The 24172-nt window shown below is 40.1% G+C and overlaps 1 protein-coding gene across 5 annotated transcripts in view; it reads left to right on the top strand.

Annotated features, from left to right (window-relative positions):
* Positions 1-24172, top strand: part of Ocrl (Oculocerebrorenal syndrome of Lowe) — an 81782-nt gene that overhangs the window by 26369 nt on the left and 31241 nt on the right. For 3 of the 5 annotated variants that reach the window (XM_077421190.1, XM_077421188.1, XM_077421193.1), the window contains one exon: positions 23227-23332. In XM_077421190.1, the coding sequence (XP_077277316.1) occupies positions 23227-23332 (106 nt within the window). Of the gene's footprint in view, positions 1-23153; positions 23333-24172 lie in introns of all 5 variants that reach the window. The other 2 variants (XM_077421192.1, XM_077421189.1) reach the window with 1 other exon arrangement.

Genomic DNA, 24172 nt, shown 5'->3' with positions numbered 1-24172 from the left:
TAATATATTGTTATTAATTATATACATGTAAGTATTAGAAAGCATATGGTATAAAATAATTTCAATATTCAAATTATTGTAATAATAATAAAAAAATCAATTATTTACATTTTCTTATGTGTGTGTATGCGTGATGTTATTGACAATAGTTTCTTTGCACGTTTACATTTTTTTTACATATTTTTTACACGCTTAATTTTCACAAGTGTGATGTCAAATACAGACAAGATTTTTGTTTATCTGTTATAAGCGTTATTTCGAATGCAAGATTTTAATAATCAAACGTTTTTAATAATCAAACATTTTCAAACTGCAAACGAGGGACAAGCAATATCATCTACACAGCATGTAGCCTTAAAATATTATGATCTTTTCTAGCAGCACTAGCGCATAATTTGTCCGCCGACATTACGAATTTCTTCTGCAGCAACACATAAAATGTTGAACAGTTTTCTCGAATGGTTGTAACAACGTCTGTATGTCCTTGCATTATTAATTCGTTAAGGTATTGTTCACATTCTCATTCTAAAATAATAGCCCTATTAAAAAATGTTTATTCTTCTTTAAAGAAAATGCTGTTTCAAATGTTATTCTTTCAAAAAATTTTGACAGACTTGGAAGAAAGAGTTATGTTTATATATAGAGACAGAAACTTATCTTAACTTTTAAAATATATTTTAAATTTCTTTAATGCATTTATATATATATATATATATATATATATATATATATATATATAATGCGCGTGTGAGTATGAAAATGCAATTTGTTTTTTTAAATATGATAAATATTATTTTTTAAAAGCTTAATGACAATAATAATCAATGGCAAGACGTTTGTGTGTGATAAAAAATTTACAACATAAAAATACACAAATATATATAATTAAATGTAAAATATGTCTGTTTAATTAATAATATTCACGATGTTTAGAAATACAATTTGGATTTTCATATTAACACGCGTGTGGCCGGGGCGTATTAAAAAAAGAGGTGTGGCCTCGGAGGGTTAATGATGCTTAAGAGCATGCAGACGTTGTTATAATCGTTCAAGAAAACTGTTCAATATTTTATGTGATTGTTGCAGAAGAAATTCGTAATGTCGGCGAATAAATTAGTGCTTCTAGAGAAAATCGTAGTATTTTAAGACTACATGCTGTGGATGATATTGCTGGTCACTTGTTTGCAAATTGAAAATGTTAAACATTTGATTATCAAAATCTTGCATTTAAAGTCACGCTTATAACAGATTAAAAATTTTGTCTGTATTTGACATCACACTTGTGAAAGTTAAGCGTGTAAAAAATCTGCAAAAGAAATGTAAACGTGCAAAAAAACTTGTCAATAATATCACACACACACACGCACGCACTGTAGAAAATGTAAATAATTAATTTCTTTATTATTACAATAATTTAAATATTAAAATTATTTTGTACCATATATGCTTTCTCACACTTATATGTACGTAATTAATAACAATATGTTAATGACAAATAATAAATTACAAGGGCGTATTCTGGTTTGAAAGATCTTAAGGACGTTCTCCGGAAAATCAATTTTCTCTAGATTTTTTTTTAAATTGTGAATATACATTAATTTAGGTGTGCTTTATGGGTGGTATAAATTTCAGAACCTTTTACGGTATTAAAAATCGAGATATTGAGCTTCAAAGTTTCAACTTTTAACATGGAATTCCTATTCCGAGCTATTGTAAAACAGACATTATAATGAATTGTGAAAAAAGTTTTCTCTAAATGTTTTTGAAAAACTAGTATATGATCCATAAAAATAGAAATAATATGCGATAAGTGTCAATACCCTTGCGGTACGCGTTTTTGAGAAATACTTGTGTAAAGTACGCGATTTGATGAATTTTTCGCTCGGTTCAGGAATGACAGAAGAGGAGAGGCGTCAGTTTATTACTTGGCAACGCCGCATGAGTTCTCACGCGTGAAGTTAACTTCTTATTTTTTAGTTGTTATATGTAATATTTTGTATATAAACAATGAAGGGTCAAAGCACATAACATGGCGTAGCGATCGATATACGACGGTCGTAGTTCCCGACCTGACATATCAAGATACGCCAAAGCTTGTACGTTACTTACGTCCACGACTACGACTGTCATATGTGCTTTGGCCCAAACTTTAGTAAAATAAATTTTTCTTTTAAAGCACAAGTTGAGCACGACTGGAGCCATAGATGGTCTTCAAAAATAGGTATTTTTCAGGAATTTTTAATTAGGTGAACGAAGAAAGCGAATAACGTTAAACTTTGCATGGTCTTTTAATCTTATTTTAAGAATATATTTTTATTTTTTAAGTAAGAAAAATATTCTTCTTATATATCTATGTTATATCTTGATCACTAAAAGACGTAAATGAGAGATGAAGTAAATGATTCTACAAGAAACGTTTATTAGTTTCGACTTCTAATGGCAATATAAATTGAAACGTTGTTACGTTTCGACCCCTCGGATCAGGTCCTTATCAAGCAATCTAAATAAAAAAACACACAATCCGGTATAACAATAATTCGGTCAGCAGGATAAAATTAATAGTCAGGAGAATATATTATAGATACAGCGATACCTGGTAACTATTCCTTGTCACAAACTTAAACGTCGGCATTCTCGAAAATTTTGCCCGAAATAATCAACTGATCGCTGGAAACAATGGTCAGTGAGCAATGTAAAAAAGTATGCAGTTAAAGGCGAGCAGAAAATAACTCACACGTGTAAGTCGGTGACAGTGGAGAACGCATTAAAAATATAAAAGAGTGACCACTGCGATGAAGCGTTGTCAGTATTGAAATTTTCTACGGAGCAGAACATTATCGTGGAGCGACGACTAACGCGTGTTCACATGTCGTAGTTGAGAGGTATACTGACTGTTTTCGGTATCTGACACATTGTAGGTTGTTCGAATAAACAAATATAGTTCGCATGATATTTACACCGATGAAATTACTTTGTCATAAATCGGATTTAAGTTTTCTGTATCTTTTTTTAAATTTATCGTCTTTGTATGTTTTTTAATTAAAAACATTTCAGCAATCTTTTTTTTTTTAATATTTTTTTTTATGAATGATGTTGGTTTTTGACCATTTGAAATTGTGACCGCACAAAACGCGATGTTTGCTCACCACCGAGTGATTGCTGTCATGCTTTTTGATGTCATTTTGGTGCTCCTTGATGCGTGTCATTAAATGCCGTTTGGTCTGTCCGATGTATACAGCATCGCAGTCGTCACAATCGATCTGATATACAAGCTCGGTCTCATTATCTCTGGCAAGTTTATCCTTTTCTCTCTGAATAATTCCCTCGAGTTTTTTCGGGATAGTATATACAGTATCGAGGTGAACTGTGTTAATTGAGAATGCGTCGGATATCCTCGCCTACACCTTTCACATATGGTACGGCAATGCAACGTCGCGCATCAACCTTATTCTATGTACCATTGACTCTATCGGTTGCATTCGCGAGTGTTTTGGGCCTGATATTAATTTTTTTATTTATAACTTCTAAGGGAAATTAGTTATTCAATAGAATTTCTTTAACGATATTGATGTTGGTTGCATGAAAGCGACTATCTGCCAATAAAATTGCTTGGTCTATTAAGCTAGATATTGTATTGACCTTATACTGAAATGGGTGATTTGAAAAATAATTAATATACCGGCCCGAGAACGTAGGCTTCCTATAACAATTAGTGAATAAGCGACATCCCTCTCTAATTACGACGGTGTCAAGAAACGGAATCGAGTTGTTTGTTTCCGTTTTGTGTGTGAATTGAAGGCGTGGATGGTAATTGTTAAACGCGAATAAGACGTCACCGAGCTTTGCTCTGGGTATTATTGCGAAGATATCGTCAACAAATCTAAAGAAAATTGGGACACAAAATTCAGTGAGCTCAAGCAATGGGTCTCCAAATCATCCATCACCAAGTCCGCAATAATCGGCGACAGAGGGGAGCCCATCGGACTACCAAAGGTCTGTTCATAAAAATTACCATTAAAACGAAAGCTAGTAGAATCAAGTATCAGACTAATCGCGTGAAGGATTGAGGTAGAGTAAACATTGTATTAGGTGAAATTTAATCCCATCGCTTTTCGATAGCTTTCAGAACCAACTCTGTTTGAAGTTGAGAGAGAGAGAGAGAGAGATTGTGTTATTCTTTTTTGCGGCCATCAGTGTCGATTGTAATATGATAGGTCAAGCCGCGCGTTCTACGTAGTTCATGGAAAAAGCGCGCGTGCGGCGCCGACAACGTTGCGTCCCAGGCGGCGAGGCACGTGTTTACCGCGCATGCTTGAGCATGTTAGGAGGGGCGCGCAGCCCGGCCGAGCGAGCATTCGTCTCCCAGACATTGTGCGTGATACATCGTGCGTTATACATAAATTCGAGTCGCATAATTGCATCATCTTTTCGCAGTTAAGTCGTAAAGTATTTGAGATCGGCCTATTCGTGTGCGATAAATAAGATAATTGTGAAACATATACGGATCGGAAAAGGACAACAGCGATCGTCACTAAGAGGAAGCCAGCGAGATACATCCTGGCGAGCCATGCCGGCACGTGGAAGGTTCGAGGAAGGTAGCCATTTTCTGGAACATTCGAGGAATCCTGTTCAAGCTGAATACGAGCAGCTACTTATACATTGAGAGGAAATTTGTTTGTGGCGTGTTCTGTAAGACTAGCTCTAATTATTCATCTGTTTTGCTCACAAGGTAACCAATCATTTCACAATAGCGAGTAGAGACGTTAGAAGTTCATCTAGCGTCACGTTAGGAATCCTGATCAAAGGATTCTATGCTCATCTGAGAGTTATCCTTGTTATTCTGAGGAAAGTTATCCTTGTTATTCTGAGGAAATTTACTAAGTTTCTCGTGTTGAGAGGAAAACATCCTTTCTTATTTCAGGTTTGTGCACAATTCATTTCGAGTATAACACTGAGCTCAGTTTAAAGCAAAGTAAATAATTAATCGTTCGGTTGCAACCATTTTCATGACAAGTAAAAAACTTTAGTTCTTCTTTATGCGATTGTTTCTTTCTCATTAATTAGACAATATCTCTTGTGGTTTATTACGTTAATTTGCGAGCTATGTATACTTTTCTTTGTATTCCATATGAAATGAGAATACGTTCTTTGCGAAATATATAGATTGTTCCTGGCATTGTAATAACACTATCGAATAACCGTTTCCGTGCGTTGCTATATAAGTTCTTATTCAATTACTTTATAATCTTCTAATAAATATCTTGCGAATTATTTAGTTATCTAGTATTACGTTCATGCTGTGGTTAATTAATGTGTCAATCAAAGATTGCTTAGTGCAAGATTTAGTCTAGTAAATTCAGTGAGAAACTTATCGCTTGTGTTTCTGTTGTTGCTCATGTCATGTATATAGCTTATGTTGTAGTAATCGCTCACGATATAGTATAATGCTTTACCGAGATTTAGATACTTATTTGGTAATACTCAATCAGTATTAACATTACAAACAACATCACTGAATAGACTGATGATAGTAATTCGTTATTTAAAATAAAAGATTGATGCATTATTTTCCAGATTATATACATTCTATCTGAAGTGATATTCTTGTATTAATTGATTTATGTTTATGTTTCAAACGATCCTTTCTTTAGAGAAGAACAACTAATTCTAAGCTTGACTACGTCAAAAGAAATTATACGAGAATCTACTATGACAATTCTTCTTGCAATGAAGATTTTATATGATAAAGAAATACCTCAGTAAAACCTCCAAGTATATTATGATACATATTTAAAAAAAGGACTCTACTATAATAACTATTGATTTGTTTCTTTTATGTGTTTTATACCTTTATTGTATTTCTATAGTATGTTATATGATCTATGTAATAATTGGTTCACGAATACTGGGAAGATTTTCGGGCAGTTTCCCTTCTCCTATGCAACAAATGTTGGTATTCTTTGTATAGTTCTGCCCAATCTAGCCATTTCAAATTACATAAATTACTAAACGCAATCTCTCTCTTAATAAACGGATTCTTATTATTTGTTCCTTCCTCATCTAATTCTAGAGTTCAGGCTTGTGCGCGAGCTTGTGTAAACAAACTCCTTTGGCATGTTGGTGAAAAGTGACAGAGTCGAACAACCTACAATGTGTCAGATATCGAAAACAGTCAGTATACCTCTCAACTACGACATGTGAACACGCGTTAGTCGTCGTTCCACGATAATGTTCTGCTCCGTAGAAAATTTCAATACTGACAACGCTTCATCGCAGTGGTCACTCTTTTATATTTTTAATGCGTTCTCCACTGTCACCGACTTACACGTGTGAGTTATTTTCTGCTCGCCTTATCTGCATACTTTTTTACATTGCTCACTGACCATTGTTTCCAGCGATCAGTTGATTATTTCGGGCAAAATTTTCGAGAATGCCGACGTTTAAGTTTGTGACAAGGAATAGTTACCAGGTATCGCTGTATCTATAATATATTCTCCTGACTATTAATTTTATCTTGCTGACCGAATTATTGTTATACCGGATTGTGTGTTTTTTTTATTTAGATTGCTTGATAAGGACTCGATCCGAGGGGTCGAAACGTAGCAACGTTTCAATTTATATTGCCATTAAAAGTCGAAACTAATAAACGTTTCTTGTTGATTATTGTTGGCGGAACAAACCATTCTATAAATGATTCTAGCTGTTCTAAATATCAGAAATGTAAAAACCAAAAACTTTCTTATTTAAAATAAGTGATGGCTATCGTTTGAACTAGAATAAACATTGTTTATTAGTTTTTTCTTTTAATAAAATACTAATGCAATTTTGATAAAAGTTATAATATTTTTAATAAAAAGCCGCTTTTACACACACAGAATAGAAATATTGATTTAATTCTAGTTCAGACAATAGCCACACTTCTGCAGAATAAGAAAATTTTAGCTTTTTGTGTTTCAGATACCTAGAACAGCTAGAATTATTTACACCGTCTGTCATTTATAGTGACCAGGATATAACAGAAAAGAAGAGCATTTTTGTTACTTAAATAAAAATAAAATTTTAAAATAAGGTGAAGTGAACATGCAAAGTTTAACGTTATTCACTTTCTTTGTTTCCCTACAAAAAATTCTTGAAAAATATCTATTTTAAAGATATTTTAAATCAAAATACCCCCGTTAATAATTGTTTACATTCTCTTCCTGACGGAAGAGATTTTATCACCTCTCAATATAAATATAAAATTTATCTTGTCATGGTTTCATTTGATTACTTCGGCGTTTTTATATTTGTGATTTAATTACATTATTGTTTATGTTGTTTATATTATTAGGAAATTGTTTAATGTTTTAGTATGTTAACTTAAACATTATCATGTTTTAATATTTATCTTCTTCTTTTATATTCATAGTAATCCGTTCCGAAGAAAACTAATTATAATAAGTACAGTCGAAATGTTACCCATGTGTATTGTTTATTTAATAAAGTGTTTTTATTTTTATCCAATATTCTTTTGTTGTTGCTTGTAATTTAGCCGTAATTTGGCCAATTGAACATGCTTAGGTAAAATAAATTTAATAAGAGTAAAAAAACATTATAAACTACAATTATTTCTCATAGTTAATAATATAATTATTGGTATCCTCTTCTAAAAAGAGCATGTCGTAGGTATTGTTGTCATTTTTTCGCGATGCCGATTGGTTCTCTTGCTGCGCTTACTTCATTTGCAGCTGTCATTGTATATTTTGACAGTTGTGTGTATCAAGGGTTAATAGTGTAATAGTAATAGCATAATGTTAAAGCTAAATAGCGCGCGCGAAGCGCGCGTCTGTAGTGTCTAGTGCATTTAAATATTACATGTAAATATTATTATGTTAAAGTAAAGGTTTTTAATGTAAGACTTTTTTAGATAAAAAAGCGTATGTATAGAACCGTGATTTTTATACATTACATTATTTGCGTATTTTAATTTTTAAGTTTATAAATATTTATTTAATTAATTATATTTGCAATTTTTATATATTTATAAATTTTTAATATATATACATATATATATTTATTTATAAATATAAAAATTAAAATTTGTAAATATAAACGCAAATGTAACGTATATAGCGCATCGTCAATTTGCCAACTCGAGACTCGGGACTCGGCACTCAGCGAGACACGAGACGCGAAACCCGAAATGCGTGGCATCGTGGTATAGCCGCCGCGTGCTAACGGCAACGCCGCGCCGGCAACGTCACAGCTCAAGAGAGAAGGAGACAGCAGATCGTATGTCTGTCCTTCTCTCCCCGCTCGAAGCTTGCCGAATGCCGACTGCCGAGCGTACACGGACAGAAGAGGGGCTGCGCGACCAGCATATCCCCTCCATCTGAGTAGTTCGGACACGAACCATAGCACGGACACGAACCATGTGTGTACCGTTACCGAGCGTAACGACATAGTTGACGTCCACTTTCTTAGGCGGCGCGTCAGTATACGTCCGCTGGAACGGAATGATCCCGGTGGCCGCTCTCAGGTTTCTCTTTGGCTTAAATATAAGATTCGAAAGAAACGAAAAATTATATACTTTATATCACTCCCCGGAAAATTCTACCCTTGTTTCATATACAATTCTTTGAGATTCGGTCAACTATTTCCCGAAAAATTAGAAAAATTAGAAAAACCGATTTCCAGAAAATCGTTAACAAAAAAAGATATCATGGCGACGAATGTCAGATCCCAATTGCGTACATGTGTGCTGTACATATACACGGCACCCATTTGTGTACGGCACGGGAAAAGCACGGGAAACATTCACATGCTCTAGCATGCTACCAAGCTTCGTTTCTGGCAATCATGACCACGCTTGTAGTCAGCTGTGGTTAGAAGATGGTGGCCGCCGGGAAGTGGTGGAGAGTCATTGGCGCATCTCTGCTTATAGGTCTCTAGAACTAAAGAATCAGAAATAAAGGATGCACATTAAAAAACACAGACAACAGAAACAGGGAATAGATTTTTATCTTATCGGAAGCCGCGTATCAATGCTACACCAGCTTTATTCCTGATTTCTTATTCCTAAACACTAATATCTGTTCCTTGTTTCATATATTTTTAATTGTGCGGGGATTCTAAGTTAATATTACTATTTGTTACTATTACTTTTTTTTCGATTACTATTTGTAAAAGATTTGATTTTTATGATAGAAATTACTTATAAGTATGTACATCTTGAATCCTGCAGATACTTATTCTAAAATTCAAACATAACTAGTCGGGATTGATTACTTCGTAAGTACAATGCATGAAATGTTATTTCTTACAAATGTTACTCGAATCCTAAAAAATTAAATTTAATTATTTGACCGGATTTTTAAGTGTATTGGATTTGATTCCATCCTTAAACATAATACGTATGATACTATAACAGTATAATACATTCAACCTAACTCTTTATTGCCCTCGTATGAAACGAACACTCAGTTCATATTTTATTTTTTTAATTGTGTAGATGTGACATAAAAGTTGACTCTGAAACTTTCTGACTTTTTACTTACAATTGTGGGAGCGTTTGTTTCGCAGAGAGGTTCTCGAACGGAATACACCTGGTTATGGTATAACACAAAATTTATTCGTCATTATTTATAGTATTGTTACGCTCGTCGAGTAAGCTCGCCGCCGTAACACTATCGCGCACTCCACACTCGCGCACGTATTTCGCGGAACTTGCAAAAGGAAAGAGAACTCAAAAGAACTTAAGAAATGCGTTTATTCCAAGCTCGTAAAACAGAACGCGTGCGGATTTCAAAAATTCGCCAGACAGAAAATCAATAAATCCATCAACAAACTCCCGTTGTCAAGGAGCGCGCTTCACAGCTTTCCGCGACTTCTCTACTCAGTGTCCAGCACGGGCGTAACATTGTCCCCCTCTTTTTAAGTTGTCGTCCCGACAACTAGAGGAAAGTTGCAAGCAGTTTCTTTCTCTTAGATTTCCGGGAACTTGAAACGCTTTTTGCTCTACCTCGAGCTACGCTGCGAGTTAACGAGCTTCGTTTCTTCCCTCAATCCAAAAACGCTTCTTTCTACGTGTGAACCTCTTCAACGTCGGCTTTCCTTTTGCTACTAGCGCTGTCCTCTTGAGAGTCTTCGGACTGGAGGGGGAAGCTTTCGTGGATCCTGCGTCTCGCAAGACTCCCCAGTCCCCGCCTTGGCATTTGCCCTAAGTCCCACGGAAAAACCACGATCAAAATCCGTGGGCAAGGCGGTTTTCTTTCAGCTAATATCTTCGCCTGATGTTGTTCGGCACCATCTTCTCGGAGAAGTAGCTGAAAGTAACAACAAAAGAAAAATATCTTTTTCTTAAAAACCTAAAAACTAATTAAATGAATTGAAATTTTTCGGACTCCGCGCTCCGGATGAAAATCGTGATTCGAAAGGAATTACCTCTCATAAAAAGTAGCTAATCTATCTAAATGAACGACTTTGTTCTTATGCCGTTTAGACCTACGAATGCAATAAACTACATCATTTATTCTTTTAACGACTTCAAAAGGACCTTCCCAATTACTTTGTAACTTAGGAGTTATTCCTATTTTTCTTCGAGGATTAAATAACCAGACTTTTTGTCCAGGCTCATAGCATAATTGTCTATCCTTCCGATCATAAAGCGCCTTAGCTTTTTCAGACTTAATTTCCATACGTTGACATACAATGTTATGAATGAGATCCATTTTTTTTTCAAGTGACGGAAATATTCTCTTTCCGAAGGAATAGTCTCAGAACCAGGAGGATGTCCGCGAAGTAGATCGAAGGGTAATTTTAACTCCCGACCTAAATGCAATTCAGAAGGAGTGAAACCAGTAGTTTTATGTTTAGAAGACCTATACGCCAACAACCTTAATGGAATCCAACGATCCCAATCTCGTTGATTTTCAGCAACGAACTTTGCCAGATAATTTAACAACGTCTGATGTTCCACCTGACCATTGAATTGAGGGTGAAATGGAGTAGTTCTTGTTTTTTTAATTCCCAATAACTGAGTTAGTTCCAAGAATAATTGAGATTCAAAATTTCTTCCTTGGTCAGTATGTAATTCCGAAGGAATGCCATATCTAGAAACCACTTGACTCAAGAAAACTTCCGCAATCGTTTTAGCCCTAATATTTTCAAGCGGAAAAGCTTCCATCCATTTTGTGAAACAGTCCGTAACTACCAACAGATATTTATTTCCCGAAGAAGAAGTTGGAAGGAGACCAAGAACATCCATTTGAATTCTTTCGAAAGGCGCCCTGACATTGTAAATTTGCATAGAAGATTTTCCTTTATCAGATGGCCCTCTCTTTGAAACGCAAACTTTACAAGTCCTACACCAATGTTTGATATCCTGCTTACAGAAAACCCAATAAAAATGTTTCCGGATCTTTTCTAAGGTCTTATTGACACCAAAATGGTCACCTGTGGAAGAATCATGAGCTTCTTCTAAAATTCGCGAAATCATTCCTCGAGGAACTATAGTTTGAAAAACAACGGAACATAAATTTGGAGACTCCCATTTTCTACACAAAATCCCGTCTTTAATCACCAGAGAATCCCATTGGAGCCAATAGTCCTTAGCAGTCGAATCTCTCTGAGCTATTTCTTGACGAAGAGGTCGTCTATTCTCCTCTTTTCTACTATAAATTCCTACAATTGAAGGGTTCTCCAATTGCATTCTTTTCCAGTCCGCAGATTCAATTTCTTTGAAGATTATTCTTCTAACATGTCCCCGCTGAGCTCGGCTATTCCGAGTTTCCCTTCTCTTCGGTAGTTAGAGAAGGACACTTTGACCAAAAGTGCCCTTTGGCACTGCACTGCTAGCACTCCTTTTCCTCACGCCCGAATCTCGTCCTGAAACCCGAATTCTTAAAATTTGCAGAACTCTTTTCATCCTTCTCATTTCCCGCCGATTTAATTTCGTTCCCAGCTCTGCCTTTTCCGAGATCTCTACTTTCAAATTTCCGCGAAAAACTATTCGCTTGGATGACTTTTATTGCCATGGCCCTCTCTATGGCGGCTCTCAAGGAAGTTAATCCCTCTAACTGAAGAGTTCGTTTTACGAAACCGTCAGAAAGCGCCGCAACGAACTGGGTGCACGCAATCTTATCCCGCACCTCGGCCGAGCATTCCGAATAGGCTAAACGCGCTAAACGTTATAAATTCCCTCCCAAAACGGACAGATCTTCTCCGGGTTTTTGTCTCCGATTAGTGAACTGGGTGTAAAACGTTTGAGACATATGCGCTTCGCTAAAACGCAACTCTAACCTAGCCTCTAATTCAGAATAGCGAAGGCTCTCGAATTTGGTTACCCCATCCAATACGGCACGCGCTTTCCCTGTTAAGCTCGACGCTAAAGCCACGGTTCTCGAAGATTCCTCCCAGCCATTCGCTTGCGCAATTAAATTGAACTGTGTTAAATATTCGCGCAGAGGAACAATCCCGTCGAACGTGTCAAGCTTTAATTTATAACTGAGCGACGTCCCACTCAAACCTCCACACGCGGTGCGCCCCGCACACGAGCTCTCGCCTGTGCCCATCACACGCAGCAACTCGACCGAATTTCCGCACGCGGCGCGCCCCGCACACGCGATCTCACCCGCGCCTATCTCACGCGTCGCCTCATTCGAAATTTCGCCGCGAAAAACATTATTGGAGGGACTTAGCTGATGTACGGCGAGTTGCTCCTCAAGACGTGCCACCGCAGCGTCGCGTTCCTTTAGGCGAGCCTCCAACTCGCTGCGGAAAAGCTGTTGCTCCTTCTGCTCCAGCTGCCGCTCCTGACGCAGCTTTTGAAGCTCCAAGTAGACAGCTTCGAAAGCACCCGCCTCTGCCTCCGTCGCCCCCGCATCCTGCGGATGGGTCGCGCCCGCCTCCGTTGTTGCCGACGCCGCGGCCTGCGAACGGGTCCTCGGCGGGGGGTGCGTGGTCGTCATCCTGTTCGGGATACTGCGTTTGTCGCTTCGTATCCCGGACGAGCCTCCAAAATGTTACGCTTGTCGAGTAAGCTCGCCGCCGTAACACTATCGCGCACTCCACACTCGCGCACGTATTTCGCGGAACTCGCAAAAGTAAAGAGAACTCAAAAGAACTTAAGAAATGCGTTTATTCCAAGCTCGTAAAACAGAACGCGTGCGGATTCCAAAAATCCGCCAGACAGAAAATCAATAAATCCATCAACAAACTCCCGTTGTCAAGGAGCGCGCTTCACAGCTTTCCGCGACTTCTCTACTCAGTGTCCAGCACGGGCGTAACAGTATACTATGTTAACTATGTACAATATTAACAGAGTTGCTTAAATTCTGTTTGGGTGTGCTTTAGGGCACCTGGAGGTCTGTGTTGCTCTCTCACAGAATTTTCTCGGCGGTGAAGGCGATAACGTTGAGACCGGCGAGGGGAGTCAACTCGGATTGTACCAGGGCTGGTGTAGCGCCGCACTTTTATATTTTACGGCGTGAGGTAAATCCATGGGAGTCTCGTCCTCTTCAGAGGGGAAGTATTGGTATTAACGCAAATCAGCGTACTGTGTGCTGGTACGTTCTCGTTCTCGTCCGGAGGCTGGCGTTCTGGTGTCGACTACTACGGTGGAGGCGTCAGTTACGATTCCAGCTGTGGAGGCGACAAGCTCACCAGGGCTATGCCTGTCGGTGAGCGTTGCTCCATGCATTCTATGATTTCGGTTATCAAAAATTCCTATCGTGCTCCGCCTCTGAGGTTCTCGATAGCTCTGAGTTTTCTCGTCTCACTCCGAGAGATGAAAGGTGACTTAGGTCCTCTTTTATATTCCTCAGATTGTTTTTCTCTTACGAGTTATGTTTGTTACTTCTTTTCCGCGACTTCTAGCGGTGAGCGCGGGGGTTGACGCCAGCCCGCGTGAGGGTAGCTTGCGGAAGAGCACGCTTCCTCTGTGTGCGTCTTGCTCTGTGGTCGGGCAGCCGTTCTGTAGAGACGCGCACAACCGCCACACGATCTCCTAAATATCTAGATTATATTTATATGGTTGTTTTCCAAAATTTCGTTAGTACAATTTTTAGATTATAGACTTTACAAGTTTTAACGCACAATATATCTGAGGAGAGCAAATTCAGTAAATACGTGCATACAGTTGACGCGACTCGTGTTGTTGTCAAACTCAAACTTTACTATGGCAGTTCGATAAATCGGTTAAAAAATGTCTCGTCCTATTTTTTTTATAAGACTGTTGATTTAAGAAAACTGCACCAACACCGTACAGGTCGCTGATTACGAATCAAAAGTCAAAATTACGAAAAACAAAATGGCGAATTCAACATATAGGGGAAGATGTTGTACCTCGGAACACTTAAGTTCTTTATTTTTTTGAGCCACAGTTTTAATCTAAAAAATTTAAAAATATATATTATTAAAGTACAATACCTATGTATTTTAGTATACAAAAAACCCAAATTTTTATTACCATGTGGTAAGAAAATACAGCACTTTTTTTACAAATGGAATTTTTGTTTCAAGGTACAGCAGCCTTTTTTTTTAGGGGAAATTTTTCACTACTGGAATACCAGGACCCGTAAAGAGCCCTGGTTTCAGCCAGTGGTCTCCGAAGGGAAAGACTCCCCGCCTCCGGGGAAAGGCGGGGGGAGTGTCGGATTCCATGCATGCACATCGCTGTCGATCCTGCATGCATGGCCTACCGGTTAAAACCCCCACGATTCCCAACTCTGCGCTTGAGGGAGGAACCCGGGAACGAACTAGTCATGACTTCCGGAATCCCCCCACGCCTATCCAAAGAGGATACCATCTCGTGGAGAGGAGGAGAAGCCTCCTCTTCATGCCCTATTCTTCGGGGCGGATCTAAACTCGTGGCGGATTGGGGGGATTAATCCCAACCCGCCATCCGCTTCTCTCCGGGGGTGCTGACGAGTCAGCTGAGGACGCATGGTGACCCCGCCCATGCGCCCTCCCCCCGGACGGCCGAGAGGAGGACGGATCACAATGAAACGCCCTCCTCCCGCCGTGCCTTCCAGAGAAGGCAGGGGGCCCCGAAACCCCCAAAGGGGTCCCGAATTCCGAACCCCAGCGGGCCGGGGGAGGGGCACCTGCGATGAAAACCCCGAAGAGGAATTCACCCAAGTTCCCTTCGACCCGCAATCTCGATGGCAATTGCCACCTATTTAGAAGGAGGGGGAGCCATCACTCGAGTACCTCCTCCGAGTATTGGTGGCTCTTGTCCCCCCACCCAACTCGTGCTGCCGCATCCCGTCGACCAGCCAGTGCTCAGCCATGCCGCGCAAGGCGGACATCTCGGGGACGCTGCAGAACAAAGTCTGGCACGGTGACCCCCGATGACGCATCTATAGCAGGTGTTGGAGTAATCCACCGTGGAGGTACATGTTAACCGGACATGTCCTATTCGGAGGCATTTAAAGCACCTCAAGGGCCGAGGCGGCAGCACCTCCACGTGGGTTTTTATCCACCCCACGCGGTTTCCCCTCTGCTTCACCGCCGCACTGGCCATAGCCACGGGGCATTGTGCCCAAACGGCGCACGCACCCTGGGGAGACCGCAGGACCGGGCCCGACTTGATTTCCCCCCAGGGGACACCCACCCACTCTGGAAAGCGCTTCCACCAAATCCTTGGAGGTCGCGAAATCGTCCAACCCACCCACGCGCACCTCGCGATATCCCCCAAAGGGATCTCCTTCATCGCTACCTTCATCGCCTGTGCGTAGGTAATCTGTCCCCCCGACTGCCGCGGACTTCGTGGGAGCAGGTACCCGAGCCCTCCTCGCACTGCCAGTTACTCGGTCAGGCCCACTATCTTCCTCTCAGACCGAAGGGGCACCATAGGAACCTCCTCGCCACCTTTCACTCTACCTCTCCTCCTCCCTCCCGCCCTCACCACCCCAGCATAAGTCGGGGGTGGAAACGGGAGCATCTCTCCTAACCGCCGGAGGGGGACCAGGGCTCCTTCGACTCCTCCCCGAATATCTCTCCCAGCAGCACTACCCTCCTTTACAATAGCCCTCTTAAAGGAGTTCACCTCTTCCGCAAGCTTCGTAATTTTGCGGTTGAAAACCTCCATTACCCCTCCCGTATCCTCCTTGCTCGTGGTCGCCTTGGTCAGATTTTCCGTCTGGACAGAGCAGTCCTTTACTTCACGCACGACGGGTAAAATCTCCACCACCATTCCCATTGGGGGGGGGGTCTTACTCCCCGCCACCAATTGGGCCTCCAATTTCTCAATTCGGGCCTTGTAGCCTGCAGCTTCCTTCTCTGCATTCTTCTGTTTCTTCACCGTCTTATGCCACTTAGCCGTGGCTTTTCTCAACCTCTCATTGAATTGCTCCATCACTTCACCAACCAATATCACAATAGGCCCTGAGTTCTTCGCACTTTTGCGAGGTATCGTCCGGGGTGGTTATTTTTTCATACATAAAATACTTTGCTCTATCCAAGAGTTTTTCGGCTATCAGCCCCTCAGTGGCGCTCTCCAGTATGAACGGAAATCTAGTCGCACACTACCTCAATCTCTTCGCCTCCTCTGGATCGGAGTCAAACATCCGCTTCGCTTCCTCTAGTTTATCCACGAAGTTGGACTGCTTCAACTTCAAGATCTTCGTCTTGGTCGACTTTGAGGGCTTCTGCGTCGGATCTGCTGCGCATTTCTGGGCGCACTCCGTGTGGCCCTTGAACCACGTGGTTGCGAGACCTCCATCGCCTTTTTAAACTCCTCCGTGGAGCCCGGCTTCGGCGACGACGACAACGACGACATCGAGGCCGCACTAGAGACCGCTTTATTTTTATTACCCCTTTCCCCATATTTTTGGTAGACATTTCTGGTTTAGACCCCACAACCCAGCGCAGCTCCGCCAGCCGGGCATGCCCTCACCGACCAATCCCGTAGGACTGACCGGGCCCTGAGTTCCCCCGAGGGGCGTATGTCTTTGGCCCCCGGAATTTCCATCGGGGACACGAGACTCCAGGCCCTTTACTCACCCACGCGCGAGGCTAGCCTCCTCTTGTGGGCTTTCGGGGATCTCCGACCTCCGACCTTCGGGACATTGCGGTGGGCGCCGCCACGCGGGGGGTCTCCTGGACGGTTGGGGCGAAGGAGGCTGCGACCCCTCCATCGGCTTACCCGTCAGGGCGACCGGCCTAAAATCCGCCGCCCATCGGCCGACTTTGAATAGGGGGAACCCCCACCATACTCCTCCCGCGTGCTAAGCGAGAGATCCGGCCGAGCGAACTCGATGCGCCGCCTGCGAGAGGACAGGGCACAGGATGTTGCCCCAATTGTCGCAGTCGCCGACCGATGGACTATTTACACGCGCCGCCAGCCCTTACGTTCGGCGGCAGGACACCACCGGTCCTAACCCCGGAGTACGTCCGGGTGGCCCGGTTGGTCCTCCCTCTCAGGGTCGCCCGGCTCCGAACTCGGATCATTTCTGAGCGGCCCGAGCGATCTTCGGTGAGCCCGCAATCTCCCATCCTGCCGGAGCACCGGCGTGCAATGGATGCAGGATAGGCTCACCTAATCCTGTTGGCCGGTGGGAGAATCACAATCTCCCTAAAGTCTGTATCAGACTACGGATTGGGATTGATATTGGATTGAAGTTTAATCAATCAGAACAGAGAAAACTGATATCAAGTTTAGTAAACTTTGCTCTGATTAATCAAATTTCAATCCAATCTCAATCCCAATCCGTAGTCTGATACGAGCATACGGTCCTGGCCGACCGGGCGATTGAAGTCAGGGCCGCCAACTTCTACCAGCTATTGGAGACTGGTTCGCCGAAGCTAGCCCGTCTCCTAAGCAGGGCAGCCGGACCCCCGGTTTTCTGTCCGGATTTTTCTTCCCATAAGACGGTCGAGTAACGGAGCTAGCCACGCTAGCTTGTCCCTCACGGTCCGACCGGGCGGACTTTTTATAGAGGCCGCCTACCTCACGAGTCCTGAAAAGGACTCCCCGGTCCCCTGGTCCACATCTCTTAGAGATGCCGCAGATTACGGTACTGATGTACTCGGGCACTCCGGGTTCGCAAAACCCGTACTAGAAGGCTCCCACCGAGCCCCAAAGGGTCCGGAAGGGCGCCAACTAGCCTTTGGAGAAAGGTACAGAAGCCTAATGTACCTTGGAACACTTTTATTGTACCTCGAAACACTAAAAAATTTTAATTTTTTTAAGAAATGTAAATTTTTTCAAAGAAATATAATATTTTATTAAATTTAGTTACATTTTGGTAAATTATTAAACTGAAAAGAAATCAAATCTGGCGAGATAAATCATTATTATCATAAATAAAAACAGTCATTCTTTCATTTCATAAATTTGATAAGTAACCTTGCGTGTTTTTCTTAATTGCTTTTACTTTTTTCTCTCTAATAAAATATTTATTAATAAAATAAAACAAAAGGGCAAAAATAGAAATAAAATGAAAAATACGTCACGCTTAATTCTAATAAATTATTTAAGCATCTTTTAACGAACAATAAAATTTTACATTACATATTTTTGTTGCTTCTTTCAGTGAGATACTTTTGTCGTTTCAGTTCCTAAAACTGCATTTGCAGCAGATAGATATCAGAGCTTCAGTATCTAGTCTTAGCTTTTTTATTCCACGTTTATTACGTGGCATGGTAGCTATAATACAAACAAATAGCTACCAATTCGAGCTGTTATTAAAAATGAAAAAAATTGTTGTTAAACAAATAACTAAAGGTTATATAAAGATAACAATCAGCTAATATACTTTTGAAATAGCGTTTCAAGGTACATCAACCTTCATGTTTCAAGGTACATAGAAACCAATTTTTAATAAAAAATTTGTTGATAGTTTATAGGTTAGTATTGGAATTTAGAATTCACCCCGTTTGAGTTTGCTGCCTTACTGTATAGGGACTATCCGAACTATTCTAGGGTTTTAAGCTTTCCTATTGGCTGTCTTTTTACTTCTTGAAGTTGTACTCTTGCATTGGTCTTTCTGTTCGACTTTGCTGTTTTACTACATTTGCGATTCTAGCACATTCTGTTCTGTACCGCTCTACATATTACTGTAATAAAAGGTTTATATTTTTTGCGTTCCATAATAATTGTGTGTCGATTAATCCGCCCCGAACAACGGTTAGAAAAGAGGTTATAAATAATTTACTACATTATTCTACATATTTGACACATTATTACTATCTTTGATTGATAACAATATCTTTATTACAAAAAATTACAAAAATTACAGTAAAAATTTTAAAAAATTTACTTAGATAAGTTTATTGTATATCACCGCAGGGTTTACAAGGCGTTTTTGTGAGGAACGTAACCAAACCTCTTACAAAAACTCCCCTTCGCGCCCTGGCCATATGCGACCTTACAATTCATTTTTCCTCCCTTTGTCTTTTATCCAGCCATCTCCTTCCGCCTTCCTTGCTTTAACCACCTCTCCACTTTCCTTCCCTCTGCTACTATTCTCCCCCTTCTTTTCCTCTCTCTCTCTCTCTCTCTCTCCTCCTGCTCGCCGCCTCCTCTCCTTCCTATTCTGTCTTCGCTCTGAAACAAACAATCAAGCCTCTTATCCCGTCCTGGCCATAGCGACCTTACATTTCATTTCCCCTCTCTTCGTCTTCCATCCGGCCATCTCCTTCCGCCTTCCTTGCTTCAGCCACCTTTTTGCTTTCCTTCTTTCTGCCACTGCTCTTTCTCTTTCTCTCCGTCTCTCTCCCTCCTCTCGCTCACCGTCTTCCCTCCTTATTCTACCTTCGCTCTGGAAACTGTGTTATACCTTCATCTTGTTTCCCTTTCCTTCTCCCCTCCTTTTCCCCTGCCACTTCTTTCTCAATCTCCCTTCCTTTTTTCTTTCCACATCCTACTTCCCTCTTACTCTCCTTTCTACCTATGGTCCTCGTCCTCGTCCGTATCCATACCCTTGTCTTTACCGATTTATCCTCATCCATTTTTACCCTTAATCTGCTCCCTTCCTTTCTCCTTGCATCTAATACCCTTCACTTATCCTCTTAACTCCCCATCTTTACTATTATCGTCACCCATTCTCCTCTCTGACCTATCACGCTTACCTCTTTCACCTCCACCTTTACCTTTAATCCTTCCGAAAACAGACTCTCTTCCATCTTTTTCGTAATCTCGTCCTCCTCCGTCCTTTTCCAACTCCTAATTTCCTCCTCTCTTCTTTCCTTTCTTCTTTCATTCTCCTCTCTTTCTCTTACCCTCGTCTCCACCGATTTATCCTCGTCCATCTCCACCCTTAATCTACTTCCTTCCTTTCTCCTTGCCTCCAAAATCCAGCTCACGCACGCTCGGCACCTCCTCTCCTTTCTCGTTCCACTCCTCCGTCGTTTTCTGTCCTTCTCTTTCTATCACCTGTCTATATAGCCGACCCCTTCGATCGTTCGATCCATCGATCTGTCAAGACGACTCTCTGCTCCGTTCTGCACCTGCCGCGCCACCATCGACGATCCCTCTGTCTCGTGACAAGTCGATCGATTGCCCGATCGATACTCTATGCTGCCAACTCGCTCCTCATCATTTAACCTGGGCTGCTACCTCCGTTCCTTCAATCCCGTCTTTCTCCCTAACCTCACTTTCCACGTGCCTCTTTACCAACGTTTCCCGTCTCCTCCAGACCACCTTCCGCTTCACCTCTATTCTCCCGTTTTCCTTTCGCACTTTTCTATCTACTTTCTTCATCCAACATCTTCCTTACATCTCAATCTCTCCCTTCATCTCCTTTCACTCTCCTACCACTTATCCGCCTGTTCCCCCGCCGAGGGCTACGGGGGACCTCCAATAAATTTACTTTAAACGTCATGAAATACAAAACTCAACATAACTAATTACGTGTAAATAATCGCAACAATGCAAAACTACAGATTTAAAAAGATTATCAAATAACTCAACAATTGGCACCATAAACTGTTGCCAAATGCAAACACCATTTGATTATGATAGAGTGTTCCAACGTACAGCTGTACCCAAGGTACACAGCACTCCCCTATATTTAAAAAATATCAGATTTAGGCGAAAATTGGTATACAGGGGTTTTTGAAATCGCAGATTACGAATAAAAAGTCAAAATTACGAAAAACAATGGCGGATCTAATAGGGCAGATATATATTATTTATTTTTAGATAAAAAGGTTTATTAATACGCATGCTACTTCTCCATTTATTAAAGTATAATATGTATGAAAAAAATCCTTTCTCATATACATTACTAGTTCTTTTTTTTATATTTTCATCTTCACTCAAATTAAATAAATCGATGCCATAATTTAAAACACGTTGCTTCCGCACATGCTCTTATTTACTTTTATTTTCGAAAATAATTGCGTGAATTTCGCGGCGACTTATACTTCTCGAATACATTGTGCTTCTATTCGCGTTGAACTAAAGCCGGTTCTACAATACGTCGCAAACGATGGCAACTGCTAGTTGAAAAGTGTTAATTTTGATTGCCGATTACCATCAGTTACTGTCGTCAAAAAAATTAAGTTTGCCAACTCTCTTTTGACAACCGCAGTTGACAACCGCTACGTGGAAATTACACTTTTCAACTAGCAGTTGCTTTTGTTTGCAACGTATTATAGAACCGGCTTAAGACAAAGAACTAACTGTAAGGCATTATTGAGCTGTTGACAAACCATACATACACAATTGACATAGGTACTGCGATAAATAAACAAATAACAATAAATAAAGAAGACAAAGCTATTATCTATTGTCATTACTAATCTTATGAACTAGTAATATACGCGGTGTGTCGCTTCGCGTATACTTGGCGCGAGACATTATTATGTCTCTTGATTCTACTACTAGGCGCCACCACATTGTGGTTTGATATTTTGCAAGGAGCAGCTATGAGTAGCTAAATCTTTTTTTATTGTCTATGCTTTATAATATACTGAGGACGAGCGTGGCCTAGTAGACAGCGCACTGGTCTATTGAGCCAAAGGTCCTGGGTTCGATTCCCGGTAGAGCTAGAAAATTTTATTCGCTCGTTCTCCTCTCGGAAGGCAATGGCAACCACCGAGAGTATGTCTTGCCACGAAAACTTCTCTAAAAAATTGCCGTTCGAAATCGGCGTGCCGTTCGAAATCGGCGTTAAACTGTAGGTTCCATATACAATGTGTATAATCCACGTGCACAACACATGTATATGAAGAGAAGTCACCACGCTCGGACACGAGTAATAGGACTGAGGAATAGGAAATGCTTTATAATTTTTGTTATGATATAAGAAAGAATGCGTCACTCTGCGTCGCACTTTTTATATTGACAATTTTATTCATATATATTCATAAAATTTTCACTGTTTAAAGAATATATTATAAATGTTAAGGTGGTCCTTTCACGGACCCAGTTAGTCAAGTAACAGTCCGTCATGAGGTAATTGAAAACAAACAGTGACAAACATTACACAACATCCCAATAATTATAATAATATAACATGATTTTACACGCACGATTTAATCGCATTTAATTATTTAGTAATTAAAAAAATATCACAATAGTAGTGCGGTTGGACTCGATTTAGTTTAGGTCAGGCATGACAGTACGAGTAAAGCAATATGCGATTGGATCCACTACTTATTTAACCTTATATATCAGAGCAAAACATTCGGCAAGCCCTTATTTTCAAGGTATGTACGAAATCCGGAAACTTCAGGGAATATTTTAAGACATGAATAATGTATTAATCCGATCGCTAAGTACATGTATTATTCGTTGAAAACCTCGGCCGTGGCGATTTGCATCATTCTATCTTTCTCGTTCATTAGATGTAAACAAGGATAGAATGACAATGGCACGCTCCGCGAACGCACATTTAGAATGACTTATTTTTTGTAAAGTGTCGGTAACCTCACTTGATTTTTCGTACACATGTCCCTTATTACTGTATATTTAACATATATCAAATTTAGGTACTTATCTAATACTTGTTCTCACGAAAGGACCACCTTTTAATAAACAACATATTGCATTTTCTGTTACAATATATATTATACAGCATGATGTAGCTGTAAAATAGTATGAACTGTGCGGCACGGCGCTTGTACGAAAGCACTAACGTTCGTTTGCTGAACAAGGGCAATGGAGGGCTTTTAACGTAATTTTAATAGACTGATTAAGTTTAAATTTTAATTGCAAATTCTTATAGGGCAATAAAGGTGGTGTTGCAGTAAGTTGTTGCATTCACAATACATCCGTTTGCTTTGTTAACGCTCATTTAGCCGCACATTGTGAGGAATTTGAACGACGCAACCAGGATTATGCTGATATTTGTGCGAGATTATCTTTTACAAAATATGTGCCACCTAAAAGTTTCAAGGATCATGAGTGAGTTTCTATGATATCATACATATATTAATTATTACATTATACACTAGTCAACGCAATTATCTCAACACTCAATTTACCTATATCAAAATTTTGCATAATTTTAAGTAAGCGTATGTTCATATTTTACGATGGTTATCATGTCATTTGCGCAAAAAATTTATTCCACGCTGTAGACTGCGGCAAATTATGCAATTTTTTGGATAAAAAACACGTTTTTACTTTTGAAGAGATGGCGGAAAGAGGGAGGATAAAATCAAAATCTAACCGTAATTTAGATTAAAGTAGAGACTTTGGCCTTAGAGAAATAAAAAAAATTTTTTTAATACAATTTTTCGTGGAAATACGTTTAGGTACTTGAAAATATGCGAAATTTTGATATAAATTGAATGTTTCGATAATTTTGTGTTAACTAGTGTATTATCCATTAGTACTTATGTCTATTTAATCAATTTAATTGTTTGTTTACTTTGTTTCAATTTATTTTGAGATATATCAATTTATATATATTACGCACGTGTGCGCATACGTTAAATAGCTTTTATATATATAGAATGACGAGATTTAATTCGATTCCTTTTCATTATCGACAGCATATTGTATTTTGATGTTTAAATTGGCGATCGCGTGCGCGCTTAGGAAAACTGAATTAAATCTTGTGAATTAAGGAGGTTCGATCATTACTTGTGAGTCAAAAATGCGATTGAAATAAATGTCATTACAGCGATCCCGAATTATATGCAATATTAGTATAATGAATTGTGGATGCTACTTACGTGCTATATTCTTCGTCAATTATTAGTGTAGGGTAGACCGGGGCACGTTGTCACACATTTTGTT

This window comes from Temnothorax americanus, unplaced genomic scaffold (assembly GCF_048541705.1).
Source record: "Temnothorax americanus isolate GAGA-0224 unplaced genomic scaffold, ASM4854170v1 Scaffold65, whole genome shotgun sequence".
Lineage (NCBI taxonomy): Eukaryota > Metazoa > Arthropoda > Insecta > Hymenoptera > Formicidae > Temnothorax > Temnothorax americanus.
Note: the sequence above shows the minus strand (reverse complement) of the source record. Positions and strands in the feature narration are given on the sequence as shown.